This window comes from Stenella coeruleoalba (genome assembly GCF_951394435.1).
Source record: "Stenella coeruleoalba genome assembly, chromosome: 9".
NCBI classification, from domain to species: Eukaryota; Metazoa; Chordata; class Mammalia; order Artiodactyla; family Delphinidae; genus Stenella; species Stenella coeruleoalba.
Window position 1 is genome coordinate 2,460,373 of NC_137155.1, and position 25,833 is coordinate 2,486,205.

The window sequence follows — 25,833 nt, forward strand, 5'->3', positions numbered from 1 at the left end:
GGTGGTGAGAAGCGCAGATGCCAGAGCCCCCCCGCCCCGCCCAGCTGGGTTCGGGCCCAGCTCCGCCACTCCTTTGGGGTGTGATCTGGGTGACTTTATGACTAATGCCTGTGCCTCAATTTCCTTCCCTGTAAATATGGGGTAATAACAGTGCCCACCCCAGGACAATTAAGTGCATTTGGTGAGTTAAAACATGAAACACAAGTTCTTAACAGGTGAAGAACCTATTTTTATAACAGGGAAGTCAGGTAAACATGGAAGAAACAGAGGACACGACACCTTTTGGACGGGCTATAATATCACTACTTGAAAGGATGCTGCAGAAGCATCCTTAAGGGCTTTTCTGCATCTTAACCCAGTCAAAGGTGTTTAGGCACAGGGAAGGGGTAAAAGAAATCCAAACTACCTCAGCTCTGGAATCAACATCCAACCAGAGGCTGACATTCATTACGATTCAGGATTTTGTCGAGCATTTCTTTCTGAACATTGTCTTTGGAAGACAGGCTAGTTTCACTATAAGGAAATGATAGTAAGAAAATAAAAGTTACGTGTGTGTGTGTGTGTGTGTGTGTGTGTGTGTGTGTGTGTGTGTGTGTGTATGGTGAGTAAAGCACTGGAGATGTTCTCCATCATACAGTAAAGGGTGAACTGGATGAAATGGTATCCATGAACCAGGACGCAAGCTCGGTTCAAAAGCAACCTCATCTTACATGAACACAACACTGTAAATCAACTATGCCTCAATTAAAGAATACAGGGCTTCCCTGGGGGCGCAGTGGTTGGGGGTCCACCTGCCGATTCAGGGACGCGGGTTCGTGCCCCGGTCCGGGAAGGTCCCACATGCCGCGGAGCGGCTGGGCCGCTGGGCCTGCGCATCCGGAGCCTGTGCTCCGCGACGGGAGAGGCCACAGCAGTGAGAGGCCCGCGTACCGCAAAAATAATAATAATAATACATTTTATTTTACTCTGGCTATTAAAAAATTTTTTTTAATAATTTTAATGAAAGCAACCTCATCTTCTTGGCTGACTTACACCCCCTCATCCCAATGTTCCTGACACCTCATCAGTGGCACCACGAGAAGGGAAGGGCTCTGCTAACTGGTCTTGTCTTTGCTCGCCTGGAATCATCCGAACCCATGGAAGGTACAGGCAGGATCTCAGGCCCTTTCTGGAACCCACAGGTATATATATGGCATGCGAGTTCAGAAATCCGTTAAACAAGTATCTGTAAAACCCAACTATGGACAAGGCACTACAGCAGAACCTTCGAGATGAGGAAGACATGGTTCCTGCCCTCAAGACATGCATCATCTCAGGAGAAAGGGGAAAAATACAAAACATAAAGGAACACGTAGAAGGTAGCTTTTACGTATAGGCTCCTAGGGGCAAAAAAGAGCTCCACCAAATACAGTTGTGCACATTAAAACTGCACCCTAATAACCAAAACTTTTGGTCTAAAGAAAACCAAGTGAAGCAACCAAAGCAGAAAAGACCTGTGACGGGGTGACAGGACGACGGGAGGCCGGAGCCCGGAAGGCATCCCTCAATTCAGGGAGCCGAGGTGCTGGATTTCTGAGTCTCCTTCTGAACTGGGGACTGACGCCGTTTCTGGGCTTCACAACCCCAGGGATCGTGGGCGATGCTCTGATCACATCTCAGGAGGCTTGGCTGTGTGCACACATGGCCCCGCCTCCAAAGGGAACAGAGTCCCAACTCATGTGCAGTGACTCTCCTGCGTGGATTTCAAACCTCTCCGCTACTCGGGGCATCTCTGCTCAGCTGTGGTCTGCTGAGTGGAGCAGGACAGGGCTGGACCACTCAGCTTCAGAGCTGGGCAAGAATAACAATCAGACCAAGTTGTTTAAAATGAGAAGAGGCCGAACTTCCAAAACCCGCAATTCTCTGAAACCTCACATCTCAAAAAATATTGTCAAGAAAAAGCTAAACATAGGATTCCCATACTATTAAGCAATTCCACTCCTAAATATTTGCCCAGAGGAACTGAAAGCAGAGAGTCAAACAGATATTTGCACACCCGTGTTCACTGCAGCATCAGTCACAACAGCCAAAAGGTGAAGGGAGACCTAGGGTAGACCGACAGATGAAGTGATGAACAAACGTAGTCTACAGACAACAAAATACAATTCAGCTATCGAGAGAATGAAACTCTCATACATGCTACAACCAAGATGCACCTTCAAAACACTATACTAAGTAAACCAAGCCAGGCACGAAAGGACAAACATTGTATGAGTCCACGCACACGAGGTACCTAGAAAAGGCAAACTCACAGAGACAGAAGAGAGTAGAAGAAAGGTTACCAGGAGCTGGGGGAATTCTTGCTTAATGGGTACAGAGTTTCTGTTTGGGATGATAAAACATTTTTCAAATAGATAGTGGTAAGAATTGCACAACACTGTGAATGTACTGAATGCTATTGAAACACACTTAAAATGGTGAAAATGGTAAATTTTAGGGTATCTATGTTTTACCCTCGTAAAAAAATATATTTTTAAAATACTATCAAGTCATTAATTCCAGCTATTGCAAAACCTCCCACTTTCCAAAGAAGACACATCCCTTTCACAGATTGCTGCTAGGAAATGTCTGAAGCATTTTAAACAACCGTCACACAAAAATAAGCTGCTTAGGTTAGGAATGAGCTAACAGAAACCAGGGCATTAAATCCTCTTTGCCAGACAGAAGGAACAGGTCAAGAAAGTCATGGCAGATCTTTTATTCTGAACATCAGGTCCCTCGCAAAGGACCAGATCAAACACCTCCCAGACACCTAAGGCCTAGAGCTGGAGCCCCTGGATGCCTTGCAGATTAAGGAAGCAAAGAAAGAACAGCGTTCTGTCCCTGTCAAGCGCTGCCCCGTATCCCAAGCTGTCTCGTTAGGAAGAACTTCCGGCGCAGAGGTGGTAAGGAGAGGAGGGATGGCTCAGGGCTGCAGGAGGGCCCCCTCCACCCCGGACGGGACAGGCTGCAGGCTCCTGCAGGCTGTGCAGACCCCGGCTTGGGAGGGGGCAGAGCCACCGCACCAGGAGGGCACCGGCCTCTGTGCGGCACAGCTGGACACTGCAAAGCCCAGCCCACGCACACAAACAGGCACAGGGACACGCGGGGCCGCAGGAGTGCCCAAGGAAGGCTGAGCACGCGGCACCTGGATGCACTTGAAAGAGAGAGAGAGACCTGCGCTTTTCTGCCCCACGTCACAGACCTGGGAGCACAGGCTCCCTCCAGCCCCAGACCAGCCACTTCCACGCTTCCATGTGAAATGACCGTGCAGCATCACATACAAACACAGCATGCTTGCCTCTTTTGCAAACTGCCTGCTCCTGCTTTTCGCCAGTTTTTCTATGCGATTGTTTCTCTCACGTATAGGATTTTTTACAGTAAACTGAGGATACTAATACTTTGCCCGTTATACACACTGCAAATATTTTTCCCGGGCCAAAGTGTGCCTTTCAGTGTTTTAGATGCTGTCAGGTTTGTACAGCAATTTGTGTGTTATGGACTCAAACATCTTTCCTTTATGGTTGTGCTAAGTCTTACTTAGGAAGTCTTTTCTCAGCCTGAGTGTATGAAGATGCTCATTACTCATTCTTTTTTTTTTTTAATTTTTATTGGAGTATAGTTGATTTACAATGTTGTGTTAGTTTCTGGTGTACAGTACAGTGATTCAGTTATACACATACATATTTCCATTCTTTTTTAGATTCTTTTCCCATATAGGTTATTAGAGAATACTGAGTAGAGTTCCCTGTGCTATACAGTAGCTCCTTATTAGTTATCTATTTTATATATAGTAGTGTGTATATGTCAACCCCAATCTCCTACTTTATCCCTTCCCCTCACGTTTCTCCTTTGGTAACCATAAGTTTGATTTCAAGATCTGTGTAAATGTCCATCGACAGATGAATGGATAAAGAAGATGTGGTACATATATACAATAGAATATTACTCAGCCATGGAAAAGGATGAAATCATGCCATTTGCAGCAACATGGATGGACCTAGAGATGATCATACTAAGTGAAGCAAGTCAGACAGAGAAAGACAAATGTCACATATGATATCACTTATATGTGGAATCTAATAAAAAATGATACAAGTGAGCTAATTCACAAAACAAAAACAGATTCACAGATCTTGAAATCACTAATTCTTATTATTAGACAAAATAAAAAAAATTTTGTTTTCCACTTTTAGTCAGTCACTCACCTGAAATTGATGGTTGCGGATCACATATGGTAGGGACCCAGTTTGCCCCCCATCCCCCATGCCCACCACCCCTGGAGAAGTCACAGGCCCCCTGTCCTCAGGGCTCTACCACAACTCCTCTGTGCTGTACTGAGTTTCCATAACTGTGTGGGTCTCTATGGGATGTCTATTTGTCCGTCCTTGAATCAATAACGTGCTTTCCTAACTGTGATGCCTCATAAGCAGCCTTGCTCCCTGATGGTGCAAATCACCCCTTCCTGCCGACGTATGCTTTGCTCATCTTCAAATTTCTCTTTGCTGTTACGGAGTTTTCACATGTCCGTATTAGAGGTAGGAACCATCTATCAGGTCACACCAAACGTTTCGAAACTTGCTTGCAACTGTATTCAATTTAAAGATAAACTTGGGAAGACGTAACATCTTCACTATTTAAGTCTTCTCATTTGTGATCATGGGATAACTCTCCACTTACATAGGTCTTTCTTATGTCCCTTAAAGACATCTTAGAACATCAAGCAATCTAGTTGAATTTATTTCTAGATACCTTATCATTTTTGTAATTATGTAAGTGGGATTTCTATTTGCATTACCCTTCCTGATTGTTTTCTACCGTTGCACAAGGTATTTTTACATTTTATCTGTTGATCTCACCTATCTACCATCTTGCAGAACTCATTTATTTTAAATGAATTTTCTATTTGGATAATATTGGGTTGGCCAGAAAGTTCGTTTGGGTTCTTCTGTAAGATAATATCATTTGCAAAGAGGCACCAATTCCATTTCTTCCTTTTGGTGTTTGCATTTCTGGTTCTGTGTTTGTTTTATGACACTGGTGAAGACCTCTTGTGACAGCAGGCCTTTCTGCGTCATTCCTGACTTTCACGGATGTGACTCTATTTCTCCACCATGGATGCTGGATGCTGTATATCTTCAACAAACAGACTTTAAACAGGTTACAGAGGTTTCTTTTTACTACAGACAGTCCCTGACTTAATGGTACTTCAACTTAGGATTTTTTTACTTTAACATGGTGAGAACGTGATTCACATTCAGTAGAAATCGTACTTCGAATTTTGCATTTTAATCATTTCCTGGGTTAGCGACATGCTATCCGACCCTCTCTCGTGACGCTGGGCAGGGAGCCTCAGGGCCCAAGCAGCCTAGCTCACGAGGGCAAACCACTGATACACTTGCAACCAGTCTGGACCCAGACAACCATTCTGCCTGCCACTTCAGTACAGCATTCAGTAAATTACGTGAGATAGTCGACATTTTATTGTAAAATAGGTTTGTGTTAGATTTTGCCCAACTGTAGGCTAATGAAACTGTTCTGAAAACATTTAAGGTGGGCAAGGCCAAGCTATAGTGAGTTAGGTGTATTAAATGCATTTTTGACTTAACGATATTATCAAATTGCAATCAGTTTATAGGGATGTAAGTCAAGGAAGATCTGTACTGGTTTAGTAAGAGTTTGGTTGTTACTGTTTGTTTTGTATTATATGAGTGGAGAACTGTATTAAATAACTCTGTCTCCGGTACAATGACCATTTTCTTTCCTTTAATCTTTTCACGTGCTAAATGTGTTCACAGTCTAACGATGGGAAAGCATCCTTGCATTATTATAATAAATCCAATTTGGTCATAACATTTGTTTGTCCTGTGTTTTATTCAAGATAAACTGTTAAACGTGATTCCTCAATGCTTTCCACAGACTTTTTGGTTGTACGTTAAAATGTGAAATAGGCCCGTACTTGGATTTCTTGGACCGTCTCTTACAAAACTACAGAACGTTATAAAATGAGTGGGAGAGCTCTTCTCCTCTCTCTCTCCAGCCACTGGCATAAAAAGAGAAATTATTTGTTTTTTGAAGGCTCCATGACACTCATTTGCAGAATTCCCTGAGCATCTCTGAGGAGGTGGTATTATTTTCTGACTCCACTCTGCCAGAGTTCTTTATTAAAATTTGATATTTCTCCAAGTGTCAACTATGTTTTGTTTCTCCCTTTCAACTATTCTTCTTTATTCCTTCAGGATTCTCCACCTAAAACTTTTGAGTGCTGTCTGTACTCACAGAGCTATATTTTCCATCAGGTCACATAATGTTTAATTCACATGGCACAGAAGAAACATTCTTGGTTTTCTTAGGTAATCTCTAAGCTATTTCCTCTTTCAGATGCAATCAGGTTTTTGTTTATGTTTTTTTTTTAAGCCTTCTTTTTAGAGCAGTTTTAGGTATACAACAAAATTGAGAGGGGGATGCAGAGTTTCCCATTTATCCTGTACTCCCTACATATGCATAGCTGCCCCAAAAGCACCATCACTCACTAGAATGGTACATTTTTTTTTTACCAAGGATAAACCAACACTGACACATCAAAATCACACAAAGTCCACAGCGCACTTTAGGGTCCACCTTTGGTGAACCCTGGTACATTCCATGGGTTTGGACAAATGTATCCACAGTGATGTCGAGCATTCTAACATCACACATAGTATTTTCACGGCCCTAAAATCCTCTCTGTTCTGCCTGTTCAGCTTTCCCCACTGTTGCCTCTGTCTCCATAGGTTTCCCTTTTCCAGAATGTCATATAGTTGGAATCATACAGTATGTAGCCTTTCAAACTGGTTCTTTTACTTAGTAATATGCATTTAAGATTTTCTGTGTCTTGTCATGGCTTGATAGCTCATTCCTCTCTAACACTGAATAATATTGCACCACAGTTTATTTACCCATCACCTACTGAAGGACATCTTGGTCCCTTCCACCTTTTGGCAATTATGACTGAAGCTACTATAAATATCTGTGTGCAAGTTTTCAGGTGGACATAAATTTTCAACTCATTTGAGCAAATACCAAGGAACATGAATGGCTGTCTCATATGGTAAGAGGATGGCTAGTTTTGCAAGAAACTATCAAACCGTTCTTCCAAAGTGGCTGCACCGTTTTGTATCGCCACCAGCAATGATTAGACTTCCTGTTGCTCCACAGTCTCTCCAGCACTTGGTGTTGCAATTTTGTCTGTATATTTTTGCAATACGTTAATTATCCATTTCCCTCATACATTCACATTTATTGGCATAAAGCTGTTCATGGTTTTCTCGTTTGACGATACTTTTTATCTCTGACATGGCTTCATATGATTTTCTTGCACGTCCTTCTTCCTCCTGAGCGTCTGTGATTTTGGTAGATTTTAGGAAACACTGGCTTTAGTTCTGTTTCTGTCTATTGATATTTTCTTCATCATTTCAATGATTTCTGAACTTTTTTTTTTTTTTTTTGCGGTACGCGGGCCTCTCACTGGTGCGGACTCTCCCGTTGCAGAGCACAGGCTCCGGACGCGCACGCTCAGCGGCCATGGGTCACGGGCCCAGCCGCTCCGCGGCACGTGGGATCCCCCCGGACCGGGGCACGAACCCGCGCCCCCTGCATCGGGAGGCGGACTCTCAACCACTGCGCCACCAGGGAAGCCCGTACATGCCTTTTTCATTGAGTTCTAAACGACTGATATTTTCATTGTGATCTCCTAACCATGAGTGAAGTAAGGAGGTATTGTAACGTTTCCACAATATGTTTACATGTTTTGTTTTGAACTTTTTCTGTTGACTTCTGATTTAATCACACTGGGTCAAAGACCGTGGCATGCATGAAACAGAATGCTTACAATTCAGTTCAACTTTCCATATATGGTCAACTTTTTAAAAAGTTATACAGATTTTAGAGAAGAATCAAGTGTCTTGTCTGTTGGTGCAGGGTTCTACGTATTTCTACTAATTTGAACCTGTTAATACTATTAGAGATATCCTAACAGTATTATATATAAATAATACAATAACACTACTATAATTATATATAAATAATACTATAATTTATACTATAATTGTATATAAATAATAATCGTCGTATTTTATATTTTCTGTCTGACATCCTTTTTTGTTCACATCTGGTTTTTCGCCCTTTTCTGCTTGATGTTGGTTGTTTTTATAAACTGTAGATTCCCTTATATTTTTTTCTGCTAGGTTAGAAGCTACAGATTATACAACATATTCTTTGAGTAATTACAGTCAATATTTTAGTTGCATCTAATATTTTAAAATACGTTAACTATCTTTTTTTCTAATGTAGTCTCAAGACATTTTACCTTCCTTTTATCCTAACTAGGGTCTTATTTTGACTCCATCACACATTTAACACTCATTCCCAATGGCTAATTAACCAAAGTTTTAGTTTAACCTGGTTTTAATAATTCACATAGAATTCAGCTTATGACACAGCATTTCCTTCTCAGCCCGTTACTCTTTTCATGCTCCGGGCCTTCCTCACCACCCACATTTCTTCTTCTGGAAGTACAACTTTTTTTTTTTTTTTTTTTTTTGTGGTATGCGGGCCTCTCACTGTCGTGGCCTCTCCCGTTGAAGAGCACAGGCTCCGGACGCGCAGGCCCAGCGGCCATGGCCCACGGGCCCAGTCGCTCCGCGGCATGTGGGATCTTCCCAGGCCGGGACACGAACCCGTGTCCCCTGCATCGGCAGGCGGACTCTCAACCACTGCGCCACTGGGGAAGCCCTGGAAGTACAACTTTTAATCATTCTTTTAGTGAGGACTGCCAGTAATAAACTGTCTCAACCTTCATCTGAAAGCTTTGTTTTGCTTTCACAAGCTGTTGGGATAAAATTTTAGACGGACAGTTCTTTTTCCCTCAACATCTTAAACATCTCCCACATTGTCTTCTGGCTCCTCCTGGGCCCAGGTCGGCCATCCATCCAATGGCCATTCCTGGGTTGTGACATCTGTTTCCTTTTGGATTTTCTCTTGTCTTCCATTTTCTGGAATAACGCTAAATGCTTTTAGATGCGGAAGAACCGTCATCTTTCCTCTTAGTTCTCTGAGTGCGGTGGGGAGGCTCTGTCTCCTCATTTCTGGCCCGTTCTTGGCCAGCATCTCTTCAAACCCCACCCCCATCCCCTCTACTCTCCTGTCCTCGTGCGCGTCTACATGACCGTGTCCAATGACCCGTCCACGTTTTCCCGTGACTCTCTGGGCTAGAGGGAGGTGACTCCGGCTCATCCATTCTCTTTAGACCAAATCCAGCATTTTGGAAATGCCAATGGCTAGTCATCTCATTTCCAAAGCTTCTCAGGGACTCTCTCACACCCCCCGTTCTTGCTTCATTTCTTCCCATTGTGTTTCACAGTTTCTTGTTCTCTCTGGTGGATGTTATTCTTGCTTTCATCTCCAGGGCATTACAAACACACTTATCTGCACGTTTAAGAGGCAATCTCTCGATCCTGGGAGCTGCGCTGCCTAGTAGCAGACTGCTGCCCGTGCTGGGAACACCGGCGTGCAGTGGTACCTGGGCTGGGCTGTGCTTCTGCGTCCCCTGCCCACCCTCCCGTGTGCTGGGGTACTGGGATGCTCAGGGACCTCCTCAGGGGAGGCTGCAGTGCTGTGGGGCCGTGCCAGCTGCCTGGCCGTAGGTCCACATGCACTGTTTTCCAGGGTCTTTCAGGAGGGGGGTGTGCCCCACCCCAGCTCCCAGCGAGCTGCAGGAGCTTGGCCCCTACTAGTCCCTGGGACCTGAACCGCTGCCGTCAGTGGTGGCTTTGGGACCTGCAGCCTGGTGGGCACGGGTGTCAGCACTGCTCACTGCTCTGGGGGCATCTCCGTCCTGTGTCTGAGCCAGGCTGAGTCCTTTTGATTTTCCTGTTTTATGTGCCGTGTGTGCAGAAAAACTGAAGACTGGAGGGAAAGGTGGTCAATGTCATGATGGCTTAAAAGCCTGCACTGTCTGGGGAGCTGAGTTCAGCCTGGAGTCACGTCCACTCACTCCCCCAGGCCCAGCTGCAGCTGCTGAGACACACAGACCCCAGGTCACTCACTGTAAGCAGTGAGATGTAATAAGTTAAGATTTCCCTGAGTTTCATAGCCAATGTGATCAAACCGGTACTCCTCTTGCATCACTTCGTGTGAGAGTTTTCTAAAAGGGCACCCTAAAATTACGCTTGACACAGGAAATCCCGACAGCTTTTACAAATCTTCTAATGCTTGAGAAAACATCCTTTTGACTTCATGGCTAGCTCCCAGACTCTATTTTTGCTAAATTTCATCCTCTTTTTCCTTAGGCAATTAAGAAAATCTGATTATTCTAATTCCTACCAGTTCTAAACCCTACAATTTCTGATACTTAAACTCTCTAATAATCTCAACCACCAGCCATGTGTGCTCTTCCTGTCCCATCTCATGATCAGACCAATTATCTTCCTAAGTCTTGTCCTACGTGAAAGCTTGGGTTTATTAGACCTAAGTTACCAGACCTTGTAACCATTTAACCAGAAGAAACAGAAGGAATCCTAGGAAAGTAGAGAACTGCCAAGAGTACATACACGCAAAACCAGCTTAAGTGCAAATAAAAGTGCCAAAATCAAGAGGGTCCCACCATGGAGGGGCCTCTAAGGTCGCCTTGAAGTTGAATCCTGGGAAAATCCACATGAAATCTATTTGGAAGTTTTGCTCACTGAAGTTGGTTCACTGAAAGAAACTATAGGAAGATGTCATAATCAAGTATTTCTCTCTTTTATAGACTTTATTTTCCTTAAAGGGGAAGAGAAGAGCTAAGGTCAGCATCTTCTTATATCAGAGCCAGGAACAGTTTCTTAGAATACAAAGCCTAGCATCGCTGCAACGCTGTAGTGAGAGTCAGGGCATCTGCGTCAGGGCGCTTTCGTGACTCCGTCCTTACCTTGGTGATTCGCCAGCCGGTCAGGCGGCGCTGGGAAGCCGGGTCCTGCCAGATTTCCAGGACGGCGAGGAGATGTCTGTTCCACCTGGTCCTGGAGAGACAGGTGGGGAAAGGCTCTGGTCAAAAGAAGCACTTCACAGGGGTCACATCCACCCCCCCCAGCATTTCTTGTCTTTCTTCCCCCATTTCTTACTTTTTCGATTTATTTACTTTTTTAGTTTTGAACGACAGTTGTTTGAAATATGCAGTAAAAGGAAAGTTAATCATAAAAAGGGAGAGCCTGCTGGCTAGGGAGTTGGAAGAAAAAGTTACTCCTTGTTTTTGGCTTACATTGCTTTCCCTGAATAGCAATTCAAAAAGAATTCCTGTCAACTGCAGGCTTTAAGCCCTGAATGTAAAGAATTAGCATTCCATGGGGCACAGGTATCTTCTGTAACAACTCCTGGTGATCGAGCCCTAGGCGGTCTGTTACCTGGGAAGGAAATGCCCAGCGACTGTTTTATAATTGGACCCTCCACAGAGCACCCAGAGCTCAGTGGCACTGCAAAAAGAAATTTCCTTAATAGTATAGATGTATTCACATTCAATGTTTTTCCTACATCAGTTTTAATAAGTCATATTTTTATAGATGCTTGTCTAATCTAAACTTCCAAATTTACTGGCATATTATTCATAACATCCTCTGATTTTATTTTACTATCTGAAGAGATGTCACTATAATTTTCCTGTTGCTGGTTGTTGGTGGGATCTTTCTTGATTTGGTTCACTGATTAGTGGGAAATACATTTTATTGATATTTTCCAAGAATAATCTTTTAGCTTTTTTGACCCTCTCTATTGTATTTTGTTTCTATTTCAGTACTTTTTTTTTCTAATTTTATTGGAGTCTAGTTGATTTGCAATATTGTGTTAGTTTCAGGTGTACATCACAGTGATTCAGTTATATATATACACACATTCATTATTTTTCAGATTCTTTCCCCTTGTAGGTTATTACAGAATACTGAGTAAGGCTCCCTGTGCTATACTTAGGTCTTTGTTGGTTATCTAGTTTATACATAGTAGTGTGTACATTCAGTGGCATTTTTTAGACCTCAGGTGAAGAGAAAAATTTTCAGCAAAAGTTAAAACAGCAACATTAAAATCAAGCCCACAACTCCAGGGCTTCCCTGGTGGCGCAGTGGTTGAGAGTCCGCCTGCCGATGCAGGGGACACGGGTTCGTGCCCCGGTCCGGGGAGATCCCACATGCCGCGGAGCGGCTGGGCCCGTAAGCCATGGCCGCGGAGCCTGCGTGTCCGGAGCCTGTGCTCCGCAACGGGAGAGACCACAACAGTGAGAGGCCCGCGTACCACAATAAAAAAAAAAAAAAAAAAGCCCACAACTCCAGAAAAACATCTTCATGGGATTATAATCAAGCCAATGAAAGATACATTAAAACATGGACAAAGAAAATGGGCCTGTAACATATTTCCATGCTTAAAATAAAGTATTAGCAGTGATTAACTTGGGGTGGAGAGATGACAGACTTCTCCGGTAGATTTAAGAAGCTTTCGTAATTTTGTATAAATGCACAGATATTGCCTCTGTAATTGGAAAGGTTTTAGAACTGTGTCAGAAAGTATAAGATCTGCATGGAAAATCTATTAATATTAATAAAAATTGACACAGTACAAGTAGCTACCTTCAGCATCCTGGTACCACAAAGCTCCGCACATGGAAAGTCCCCCTCCCCCACCCCCTGGGTGCCGGCATGGCGTGGAGCTTATGCTGCCAGCCGAACTCCCATTTCATAGATGAGGAAGCTGAGGCACGGAAGGAGCGTCCACCCGCTATCACCCCATGGTTAGGGGCAGCCCTGGGACTGGACCCCAGGCAGCTGGGCCCCAGAACCCAAGTGCCTTCCAGCCCAAGCTGCTCACACAAGAAACTCCAAAAAAGCACATTATTCTGACAAGACACTTCACGGCCTGAATGCTCCCCCCACCCCCTGGCCAGTGGCTTCTGCATCCAGAGCCCTGGCCTGCCCGGGGGTAGGAGAGGATGGGTGATAACCCCACTGTGTGTCCACAGGTGAGGGTCTGGTCCACACTCTGCTGGGGCCACTCCCAAGAGAGGGAGGGCAGAGTGGGGAGCAGCACGGAGAGAGTCCAGAAGGGAGAGAAGATGCTTGCTACCCGGGGAGCACACAGCCGCCTTCACACCTTCCTCCAGAAAACCTGGGAAAACTGAACAAAGACCTCTGGTAAGGGAGAGATTTTCACACGCTTCTCTCTCTCTGCTCTCCCCCTTCAAAAGGAACAGCTTTCTTTTGGCTTTTTTAACCACAGACATAATGCTTGCTAGTTAGGAAAATCTAGATGCTAAAGAAAAGTATAAAGACAAAAGTGAACATGAACCTCTCTTCTCTCACCCAAGGATGTTATCCTATCAGCAGTTTCTGGGCTGTTATTTCAGAGAAAAAAAAAAAATGCACACACAGAGAGTGTGTACAGATGCAACGTTTGAATTGCTTATGGATAGCGTATATGTTATATTTGAATCACATGGGGGTTACAAATGATTCTGATAAAAAATGGAATCACAGTCATGACACCTACTGCTATATTTTAACGTAGCTTTCTGAAATTTTCCATGGCAACAAACATTCCCCATCAGCCCTTTCATAATTCTAGCATACCCCATTAAGTAGCTGTGTAACACGATTTCTTTCATTAATACCCAACTGGCGAACGTAGAGTTTGTTAAGAAAGTAAGGTTTTGATTGGGAGAGAGGAGAGGGATTAGTTTGGAGAACATGGTGTCTGGGAGGCAAGAGTGATGCCACTAAGACTGCCCCCCTCCCCCACCCACAAGGTGCTGAAGGTGGAGCTGGGCTGTCAAGGTTAGAGTACAGGGTGGTCCCCCCAGCCTAAGAGATTCAGCAGTCTCCCCGTCCGGGGTCACCCCACCTATTTTCAGCACCTCCACAGCCCAGTGTCTCTCCATCCAATCGGCTCTTTACCACCTGAGAGAAATATTTTTTTCCTTCTTTTCCAAATCTTAAAACCACCCCTATAAATTTTTGCAAATACAAAGCAGACACAAAAATTAGCCTAAATCCCATGACAGTGGGGTAAGGTAGCATTCTCCTGGACTTTGCACCTTTACTATGCATAGCTGGACACTGCGGAAATCACATGGTATAAACAATTTTGTGTTTTTTCCCCAACTTATATCACAAGAGGTTATTTTAAAACCTTGGTAAATATCATTTTTTCAGATTCTAAACTACTCTCAGAAACACTTTCAGCCATTTGCAAATTTCAGATAACATAAATACAATCAAGCAAATACCTTTGTGCATACAACCTTGTCCACATTTCTGATTATTCGCTTAGGATCCCCAGAGGTAGAAGGCCTAGGTCGAAAGTTAGGTGCTTTTTTTTGAGTCTAGACACACACTGTCAAGCTCTTGTTCACTCAGCTTACCCCTCCACCTGAAACAGAGACCTGCCCACGTCCCAACATCCCAGGCAGCTAACACTGCGATGGTGACTGTTTTGGAATTTTTATCTTGCCAGTCAGTCCCAGAGGCAGGCAGTGGCCTAATCCTGTGGTTTTCACAAGCAGGTCTTAAATCCTGAAGTTGGACATTTTTCTCATATGCTTATCAGGCCTTTGTGTTTCTCCTTTTGGACTACCCTTTTTTTGACAGGCCAGCTGGACCAGTGCAAGGGCTCCCAATCGAGCCTCCGTGAAGGAACCTCAGCCCCCATCACCCAGCTGAGGGTTTGGGACCAGCGTCTGGACTCGCCGAGTCAGTTGGCAAAATCTGTCAAATGGGCCCCACACCGCCTGCAGGACGGCTGGGAGGGCACCAGCCCTGAGGCCCTGGACTCCCCAGATATGTCGGTCTGTCTCTTAATCTCCCAGGACGAGCTCTTTATGTGCTAAGAAACAAAGTCTGGCCCTCTTTGTAGCAAATACTCTTCCCACCTTGTCTGAGATTTAATTACATTTTTTGATTCTCAGAGTTTAAGTCAGTGCAGTCAAGTTTATTGACCTTTTCTTTGGGGCTCATTATTTACGCTTGAAGCATCCGTTTACGTGTTGTCCTGGTTTCCTCCCCGACTGGGCGCATTCTCTTTCATCCCTCTGCCATCTATTTTGGAGGGCAGGAAGAGGTGAGGCCAAAAGCTGACCAGTCCACGCAGGCCCATTTATCACCCAATCTTCCCTGGTGCCTGGTCTGGAAGGTCACTTTCACATCCCACGTTACAATCCACGCACACAGGGGTCTGTGGTCCTCGTTGGTGCCACAGACCTGCTCCTTCCTGGGCTAGCTCCCAGGTTCCCATGCTCACTGCTGCTGGACACGTTTATCATCAGCACATGTTTCCCCCTTTGCTGCTTTTACATGAGTTCCTCAGCCACTTTCTTCTAAACAAGCAGTGTCCAAGTGTCACAGGGAAGAACAAATCTGACTCCATACTGGATCTGTTTCTTTTACTTTAACCTTTGTCCTCTATTGCTTTTGCTTCGAGTTAAATATACAGGAGAGCCCATTCTCAAGGCTCTGACCCTTAAGGATATAACACTTTTCCATTCATATAGAAATAAAAAGTTGCAGAACAGAGAGTCACATTCCTCTTGCTGAAGGTTTACAGGAACATTGTGAACTGACATCCGTGGACAGCTGCAAGAACAAAGGATTGTGACACCAAGACGCCTGCAGCAACCAACCATGCCCCTCCCTCACCTGGCCTTTACAAATGCTTTGCTGAAACCCTTCGGGGTAGTTCGGGGTTTTCTGGGGCATGAGCCACCCACCTCCTTGCATGGCCCTGCAATAAACCTTTCTCTGCTCCAAACTCCAATATATCAGTATAGTTTGGCCTCACTGTGCATCAGGAACGGGGACTTGCGTTTGGTAACAAAAGTCTGCTTAGATTATTTCAACTTCTCATCTGGAATATTTCCTTATATTTAAGGAATTACTACCTATTACTAACACGAATGTTGGGAGTGGACCGTCTGACTGAAATCAGACCACACAAGCATCGAAAGTATAAACCAAGAAGCTGTGATACTCCACGTATTTCAAAGGGTTTGGGGGTCCAGCTGACCCAAGGCCCTGCTCAAGGCGTTTCTGGGGCTGGGCGTGGCCTGACAGGTAAACAAACACCTCGGTGTTTCCTGTGCACCTGCCATTCTGAGAGCCAGTCACCCAGCAACACGCTGCCCTCCTGAGAACGCCTCTTTTCAGCGATGTGCACGGCAGACCCCACCGAGACCTCTGTTCAGAAAACAAGTAACCTTCTAACCTAATTTAAGGCAACCTTGTCTAAATAGCGTGACCAGATTTAGCAACTAAAAATACAGAACGTTCGGTGAAACTTGAATTTCAGACAAACAACTAATAGTTTTTCTGGTGTATGTCCCAAATGTTGCATGGGGCTTATCCTAAAAAAATGTTGTGGTTTATCTGAATTTAACTTGGCAGGCTCTAGTTCATCTGGCAATTCTACACCTAAAGTACCATTTGAAATCTGACAGGCTTGCCTGGCAAATTACAGCAGTAAGAACAAAATCTCGACAATTGCCTCATTTGTTCAAAACTCCCAGATCGAAAGAGCAGAAGTCAGCATATAGAAGATTCAGACAAGAATTCTATTATCTTGCAAAGCCAAGAGAAATGAAATAGTACGGAAACTGATGGTGTTTGTAAACTACAGCCGGAGCACGAAGGCCCACCGTGGCATAGAACAGAGACTCCCCACAGTGCTGGAAGGCCAAGTGCAGAGGAAGTGCACAATAATACAAACTGGGACCAGGGTAAAGTCTTCTCGCTGGGCTGGCCTGGTCTCCTCCAGGGCTAGTTTGGTCTGTCTGGGGGGGTTCTCCCGTCCCAGGTTGGTGGGCCTCCCTCTTGGTGAGGGGGTCAGAGTGGCCAGGCCGGGGCCCAGGGCCAGCACTACACAGCCTCCTTGTCTGCACGAGGCCCATGGCCTGCAGAGGGAGGCGCGGGTTCTTCTCTGAAGGTGGCCACTAGCCGACGATGCTTCTCTGAAGCACAGTCCTTGGTCACAGTGCTGTTTACCCCTCGGAGAGGCGGGCGGCTGGGAGCCCCTTCGTTAAAGCTGCACGGGTCACTTCACCATTTAGTGCTGGATCCCAAACCCAGGTGCTTTAGAAACATTTTCCAAAGTCGGAAGCAGGCAAGGCCTAGACAACTTCCTCCTGCAGGGTGACCTCGTGCTAAGTGATCTCGTCCAAGCCTCGCTGAGCCCTGGGAGCTGGTGGGGGGTGAGCCACAGGGTGCGAAGGGGCAGGCAGGAGAGGCCAGACGTGGACTGATTCTCCAGCACGGCTGTGTGATTCCTCTAGAAAGTTCCTTAGTGAGCCCCACTTCTGGGGTCGCATGAACGCCCCCAGGCTTGCTCCTTCGGGCCTCTTGCTGGCTCCAGGCTGGGGCACCAACCTGGCCAGCTCCTCTGGACCCTCCAGTCCCACCCTGGACCTGTCCTCCTCACCCCCCGGGAGCACCCACTGTCCACTGCTGAGGCCTCTGCCCATGGAGGGGCTGCGGGGGGGGGAACCTGCAGGTTCAAAGATTACACCTAAAAAGTGCCTCAAGCTGGGGTCAGGACTCCACAGGGCCTGGCGACAGGGCTTGGGCCCCTCCCTGTCATTCCCAGAGCATCACGCTAGTCTCACCTGGAGAAACAAGGGAGAAATGCAGACTCCAGGGCCCTGTTCAGTCCTGAGTCTGAGCTGGAGTCTGAGCTCCTTACCTTAGGTGATTCACTCACTGGAACATTCCAGGGGCCACAGTCGTGTGCCTCCCCCTCCTGCTCTTTGTGGAGTCCCCACTGTCTGGAATATTCTCTGCCCTCCATACACACCATCTGCTCAACCTCCAGGTCCAGCCCAAAAGGCACCCCCTTCTGGAGCTTTCTGTGACAGCCCACAGGACCATGGTCACTTACCCCTCACCCCGCTGCCCTGCTTCAATTAAAGTGAGAAGTAAGGAGGGTGCACCCCTCCTCCCCTAGAGCACCGACCACTCTGTCCCCTCCTCCCACCCCCAGCCCGACTCCAGCCTCACCGCTGACTGCTTCTCAGGGAGGCGGTGAAGGTGGAGGCCCCAGGATGGAAGCAAGGCCTCGGAACGCTGTCCTGGGACACACAACCCCCTGCTGGAGGCCAGCAGAACGACCTGTGTTTCAGCAAAAACCTTGACAATGCAGCCTGGGTGCAGAACAGGCAAGAGGCCAACTGTCAGCTGGCACTCACGTCTAATAAACCCTGGCCTAAGCTGCTGTGGAACAGTACAAGATGCTCAAGAAGAACACTGCTCCAGGGACCAGAAAACGTTCACTGGGCAGGTGAGCAGTTCTGGGGTCACATATGCTTCGGAGAGCAGCTAGGAGAATTTGATGAGACCGGAGTGTAACAGTCAGGACAGCATCTGCCAGGTAACAAATGAGAATGAACAGGTAAGGCCAGACTCTGGGATCAAATCCCAGTTTCCAACCTGCTGGTTAGTCCTGTGACATTGGGCAACTTCCTGCATCTCTGTGCTTCCTTGGGGAAGAATGGGGACCTCACAGGTCGGTTGGGATGATTAAATTAAAATGATGTAAACAAAGGGTCTGTCGAGTGACTAAAGCTACCAGGTGTTCAGTGATGGTCAGTAAGCAACAGGGACAAGAGGTCCGTAAACAAGATCTCTCTCTAGTGGGCGTCCCAGGGATTTGTCCTCACACCTGCCTGTATACAATCTCTCAGGGACCTGAATAAGGACACAGTAGGTGCCCTTAGTTACCCTGCTAAGTTGAACAAAGATCAACACCACAGAAAACAGAACGAGAGGAACTGAAATGTACTCGACAAGCGAGAATGCTCAATCAGAATCTACAAGCAGAAATCTAACGTGAATAAACGTAAACACTAGAGGACTCAAAACCAACCAGCCAACCGGCCAACAGTGCACGAGAATGGTGTAGGGGAACGGGCAGTCCCAGGACAGCAGCCCGAGGCGGCGGCTAAGACAAAGCCAGAGTGGCTCCCAGCCACCCACAGCCCTACCGCCAGCTGGCCCTCTGCTGAGCAGGGAAAAGACATAATGACAAGGGATCCCCGCTCCAGCTCCCGGCAGCTCTTGGGCCTCCCCCAGGCCTTTCCCACCAGGTAGCCCTCCTGCCCCCTGACCTTGCTGCCTGGAGAAACTGCTGACCCCCAGCTAAGGCACAGCAGGCCAACGCTTCTGAAAATCAACATGGGAAATGCAAGTGTCATGGCTTCTGTCATTTCACACAAGGTGCAGTTAAAGCTGTGAAACAAATCAAAATGGAAATCCACTAAGCTGTGAGACGGCTGTCCTCGTGAAGAACAGGCAACTAAACGGCCCAAGCCCGCTTCTGTCCACGGCATATCTGTCTTACTGTAGAACTTTCAAACATATACAGGTGGGGAGGTGTGATCCAGATTTCATAGTTACCCTCCCCTGAGCCACAGACAATCACTAATTTTTATTAAAAATGGGTGTGAAGATTCCAGTTCAAGATGGTGACATAGGAAGATCCTGAACTCACCTGTTCCTACGGACACACTGACCTTACAGCTACACAGGGAACAACCTGCTCCTAAAAAGCCTACGGCTGGCTGAGTGATGCCCGCACGTCAGGCAAACAAGAAGGAAACCATATCAAGGCAGGAGGGAGGGGCTGGGACACGACCTGGCCATAAACCCCACCCCTGGCTCAGTGACCCACACCCGGGAGAAAACTCGAAATCTGGAGCTTCTCCCGAGGAGCAAAGGTTCAAACCCCACATCAGTACCTCAATGTGTAGGGTCTGCACCTGAGAGGCAAGCCTGAAAAAACATCTATTGAAAACCAAAGGGGCTCATGTCCCAAGATGCACAGGACTGCAGTGATCTGGAAGGGCCCACGTGCTTGGACTCACCCGCCCAAGAGCCCAGCTCAGAGGTCGGTGCCATCTTCACAACCTCTCTCTGCTGCACTCTAGAGCACCAGCATCTCCTGGAGGGGAGCTTTACATACTGCAGGTACCCTTATTTCCAGGTCAGGTGCCCTGGTTTCAGCAGTTGCTACCCAGGGGATGCTACCTGGTCACCTGGCTCTGGAGGCCAGAGGGTCTGCATTCCTGGGATTCACAAGACTCTGGCGATCAGAGAGATGGTTCGTGCAAAGATGCACCCTACGGCACTGCACAGAGAGCAGATGGAGCCCCAATATTTGTGACGGCCACCCAGGGGACACCACGAGATAGTCTGTCCAACGGGGCTTACTTTTGGGGCCCCACACGACTGTATATATTTATACACTTTTGAAAGCTAATGCCTGAGGGTCTGGCTTCCAAGCAGCCTGTACTGAGGTGCTGAGATCCTCCCCTTAAACACACTGACAGGTTGTGGTACATCATCAATGACTGGGCGACATCAAAAATACAATGGGCTTCCGAGAGAAGCACAAAGGTTTGACTGATGACCAAGAGCTGGGGTAGGGTTGACAAGAAAACGTATGAAATAATAATAAATCTCACTGAAAGGTAATTATATAGTATAGATATAAATTAGGCACTTATAAATAATTAGTTAAGGGATAACAAGATAAAAAGATGTAAAATATGACATCATAAAACATAAAACGTGGTGGAGTGGGAGAGTAAAAATGCTGAGTTTATTTAGAATGGGATCAAACTTAAGTTCTTATCAACTTAAAATAGACTGTTACAGATGTAACTTATTAAGCCTCACAGTAACCACAAAGCAAAAACCTATATAGAAAACATACAAAAGAAAAAGAGAAAGGAATACAAGCATTATATAAGCACTAAAGAAAGTCATAAATCATAAAGGAGGAGAACAGAAGAACAGAGAGGAACTAGAGAAACAGCCCGGAAAAAGAAAATGGCGGTAAATTCATACCTATCAATAATTAATTTAAATATAAATGGACTAAACCCTTCTGTCAGAAGACATGGGGTGACTGAATGTATAAAAATATAAGACCAGGGCTTCCCTGGTGGCGCAGTGGTTGGGGGTCCGCCTGCCGATGCAGGGGCATGGGTTCGTGCCCCGGTTCAGAAGGATCCCACGTGCCGCAAAGCGGCTGGGCCCATGAGCCATGGCCGCTGGGCCTGCCCGTCCGAAGCCTGTGCTCTGCAACAGGAGAGGCCACAGCGGCGAGAGGCCCGTGTACCGCCAAAAAAAAAAAAAAAAAAAAAAAAATATATATATATATATATATATATATATATATATATATATATATATATATATATATAACCAATCTATAGGCTGCCTACAAGAGACTTAATTCACATATAAGACCACACACTGACTGAAAGTGAAGGGATGGAAAAAGACATTTCCTACAAATGGAAACCAAAAGAAAGCTGGAGTAACTATACTTATATCAGACAAAAGACCTGGAAACAAAGACTGCAATAAGAGACAAAGAAAGGCATCACATAATGATAAAGAGGTCGACCCAACAAGAGGATATAACGTTTGTAAATATCTATGCACTCAACACAGGAGTGCCTAACTATATAAAGCAAATATTACCAGAACTAGAAGGAGAAATAGATAGCAATACAGTAATAGTAGGGACTTTAATACCCCACTTACATCAATGGCTAGATCATCCAGACAGAAAATCAATAAGGAAACATTAGCCTTAAAAGATACACCAGAATACATGGCTTGTACAGATATACACAGAACATTACACCTGAAGGCAGCAGAATACACAATCTTCTCAAGTACCCGTGGAACACTTCCCAAGCTAGATCTTATGTTAGTCCATAACACAAGTCTTAATAAATTTACAACAGAAATCAGATCAAGTGCTATTTTCTGATCACGATAATATGAAACTAGAAATTAATTACATGAAGAAAACTGTAAAATTGGCAAATAAGTGGAGATTAAACAATATGCTACTGAACAGCCAATGGTTCAAAGAAGAAATAAAAAAATAAAAAATACCTCGAGACAAATGAAAATGGAGTTATAGCAAACCAAAATTTGTGCGATACAGCAAAAGCAGTTCTAAGAGGAAAGCTCACAGTGACACAGGCCTACTTCAAGAAACAAGAAAAGTCTCAAATAAACAACCTAACTTTACAACTCAAGGAACTAGATAAAGAAGAACAAACAAAGCCCAAAGATAGGAGAAGTGAGGAAATAAAATTTAAAACAGAAATAAATGAAATGGAGACTAAAAAGGCGATAGAGAAGATCAATGAAACTAAGATCCCGGTCTTTGAAAAAAATAAACAACATTGACAAACCGTTAGCTAGACTCGGCAGGACAAAAAGAGGACACAAATAAATAAAATCAGAAATGAAAAAGGAGACTTTATAACTGATATCACAATTTACAAAGAAACATAAGAATCTACCACAAACAATTACACACCAACAAACTGGACATCCTAGAAGAAATGGATAAATATCTAGAAACATACAACCTACTGACTGAATGATGATGAAACAGAAAACCTGAACAAACTTATTACTAGTAAGGATATTTAATCAGTAATAAAAATCCTCCCAACAAATGAAAGTCCAGGATCAGATGGCTTCACTGGTGGATGCTACCAAACTTTCCAAGAAGAATCAATACCAATCCTTCTCAAATTCCTCCAGAAAACAGAAGAGGAGGGAACGCTTCCAAACTCATTTTATAAGGACAGCATTACCCTAATACCAAACAAAGATGCCACAAGAAAAGAAAATTATAAGCTAATATTCCTAATGAACATAGATGTAAAAATCCTCAACAAAATATTAGCAAAGCAAATTCAACAATACATTAAAACGATCATATACCATGATTAAGTGGGATTTATTCCAGGGATGCAAGGATGATTCAACATATGCAGATCAGTCAATATGACACACCAAATTAACAAAATGAAGGTTAAAAAAATCATAATCTCAACAGATGCAGAAAAAGCATTTAACAAAATTCAGTATCATTTTTGATAAAAACTTTCAACAAAGTGGGTATAGAGGGAATATATCTCAATATAATAAAGGTTATATATGATATGCCCACAGCTAACATCATACTCAGTGGTGAAAAGCTGAAAGCATTTCCTCTAAGATCAGGAACAAGACAAGGATGCCTACTCCTGCCACTCTTATTCGACATAGTATTGGAAGCAGTAGCCAGAGCAAGTAGGCAAGAAAAAGAAGTAAAAGTTATCCAAATTGGAAAGCAAAAAGTGAAACTCACTGTTTGGAGATGCCATGAAATTGTATATAGAAAACCCTACAGGCTCCATCAAAAAACTGTTAGAGATAATAACAAATGAACTCAGTAAAGTTTCAGGATACAAAATCAATTGCACCTATATATACTAACAATGAGAAATAAAGAAAATAATCTCATTTACAATTACATCAAAAAGAATAAAGTACCTAAGAATAGATCTAACCAAGGAGATGAAAGGCCTGTACACTGAAAACAATAAGACATTAATGGAAGAAACTGAAGATGCACATGAATGGAAGATAGTCCATGCTCATGGATTAGAGGAACCAATATTGTTAAACTGTCTGTATTATCCAAAGCAATCTACAGATTCAATGTAATCCCTATCAAAATTTTTCATTTTTCAAAGAAATAGTACAAATAGTCTTAAAATTTGTATGGAACCACGAAAACCCCGAATAGCCAAAGCAGTCTTGGGAAAGAACAGCAAAGTTGGAGGCTTCAAGTTCCCTGATTTCAAACCACAGTTGGCTCTCCATATCCATGGGTCCTACATGTGAGGATTCAACCAACTGCGGATTGAAAATATTTGAAAAAAAAATTCCAGGAAAGTCCAAACAGCACACTTGAATTGCTGCACACCAGCAATGCAACACATTTATGGTATATTTCCAATGCTTTAGATAGTGTTTACATGGTACTGGGTATTATAAGTGATTGAGAGATGATTTAAAGTATATGGAAGGATGTGCACAGGTTATACACAAATACTACACCATTTTATACAAGGGACTTAAGCATCTGCAGATTTTGGTATCTGAGAGGGGTCCTGGAACCAATCCTCTGTGGATACCAAGGGACAACTGTATATTACAAAGCTATAGTAATTAAAACAATATGATAATGGCACAAAAACAGACACACAGATCAAAGGAACAGAACAGAGAGCCCAGAAATAAACCCATACATATATGGGCAATTATTTATGACAAAGGAGCCAAGCATATACAATGGGGAAAGACACTCTCTTCAATAAATGATGTTGGGAAAACTGGACAGCTACATGCAAAAGAATGAAAGAATGCAAAAGAATGAAATGCAAAAGAATGCAAAAGAATGAAACTCAACCACTATCTTATACCATACCAAAAAATTAACTCAAAATGGATTAAAGACTTGAACTTAAGACTTTGAAATCATAAAACTCCTAGAAGAAAACATAGGTGGTGAGCCCCTTGACTTATGTTAAGGATGTCTTGGTGATGATTTTTTCAATCTGACACCAAAGCAAACGACACAAAAGCAAAAGTAAAAAGTAGGACTATATCATATTAAAAAGCTTTTGCACAGCAAAGGAAACCATCAACAAAGTAAGAAGGCACCCTAGTGAATGGGAGAAAATATTTGCAAATTGTATATATGATAAGGGGCTAACACCCAAAATGTATAAAGAACTTATATAACTCAACACTAAAAAAAAAAAAAAAACAAAAACACCAAACAATCCTATTAAAAAATGGGCAGAAAACCTGAATAGACATTTTCCCAAAGAAGATACACAGACGGCCAACAGGCACATGAAAAGATGCTCAAAATCACTAATCATCAGGGAAATGCAAATCAAAACAATGAGATATCACTGTACACCTGTCAGGATGTATTATCAAAAAGACAAGAAATGAGAGGGTTGGAGAGGATGTGGTGAAAGGAAACTATGCATTGACAGAAATGTAAAATGGTGTAGCTACTATGGAAAACAGGATGGAGGTTCCTCAGAATAGGAAAAACAGAGCCACCATGTGATCCAGCAATTCTATTTCTGGATATCTAAAGAAAACGAAAACACTAATTCGAAATGATACATGTACCCCCATGTTCACTGCAGCATTATTTACAATAACCAAGATACGGAAGCAACCTACATGTCCACTGATGGATGAATGGATAAAGAAGATATGGCATATAAACAGAACATTATCCAGACATAAAAAGGAATAAAATCTTGCCATTTGTGACAACAAGGGTAGACCTTGAGGGCATTATGCTAAGTGAAATAGGTCAGACAGAGAAAGATAAATACTATATGATCTCTTGGTCTCTCGTGTAAGTGGAATCTAAAAAATTAAAAAAAGAAAGATTGGGAGTTTGAGATTAGCAGATGTAAACTATTATATACAGGATGGATAAACATACTAGAGCACAGGGAACTACGTTCAACATCCTGTGATAAACCATAATGGAAAAGAATATAAAAAAAAGAGTATGTATATGTATAACTGAATCACTTTGCTGTACAGCAGAAATTAACACAACACTCTAAATCAACTATACTTCGATAAAATAAAAAGAATTTTAAAATAAAGCTCACAGGTACAAAGAACAGATTGCTGGTTGCCAGAGACGGGGGTGAGGGCTGGGAAAAATGGGTGAAGGGGGTCAACAAAGGGTTAAAAAAATGCAGAAACAGAAGGTTTCTATTACAATCCTGGGGACCAGGCATGGTGCTAGACAATTACATGAATTCTCATTTCCATCCTTTCTTTCACAGGTACTGTTTTACCCCCATTCTTACAGACGAGGAGGAAGGAGACCGGCCCCCAGCACCATGGCTAGATACTGTGTGACCCGTAGGAGAAT

At 44.1% G+C, this 25,833-nt stretch overlaps 1 protein-coding gene across 7 annotated transcripts in view; it reads right to left on the reverse strand.

The window, feature by feature from the left end:
• Window positions 1–25,833, reverse strand: part of GRB10 (growth factor receptor bound protein 10) — a 196,824-nt gene that overhangs the window by 89,403 nt on the left and 81,588 nt on the right. For all 7 annotated transcript variants that reach the window (XM_079931693.1, XM_079931691.1, XM_079931690.1 and 4 more), the window contains one exon: window positions 10,964–11,054. In XM_079931693.1, coding sequence (XP_079787819.1) covers window positions 10,964–11,054 — 91 coding nt within the window. The remainder of the gene's footprint in view (window positions 1–10,963; window positions 11,055–25,833) is intronic.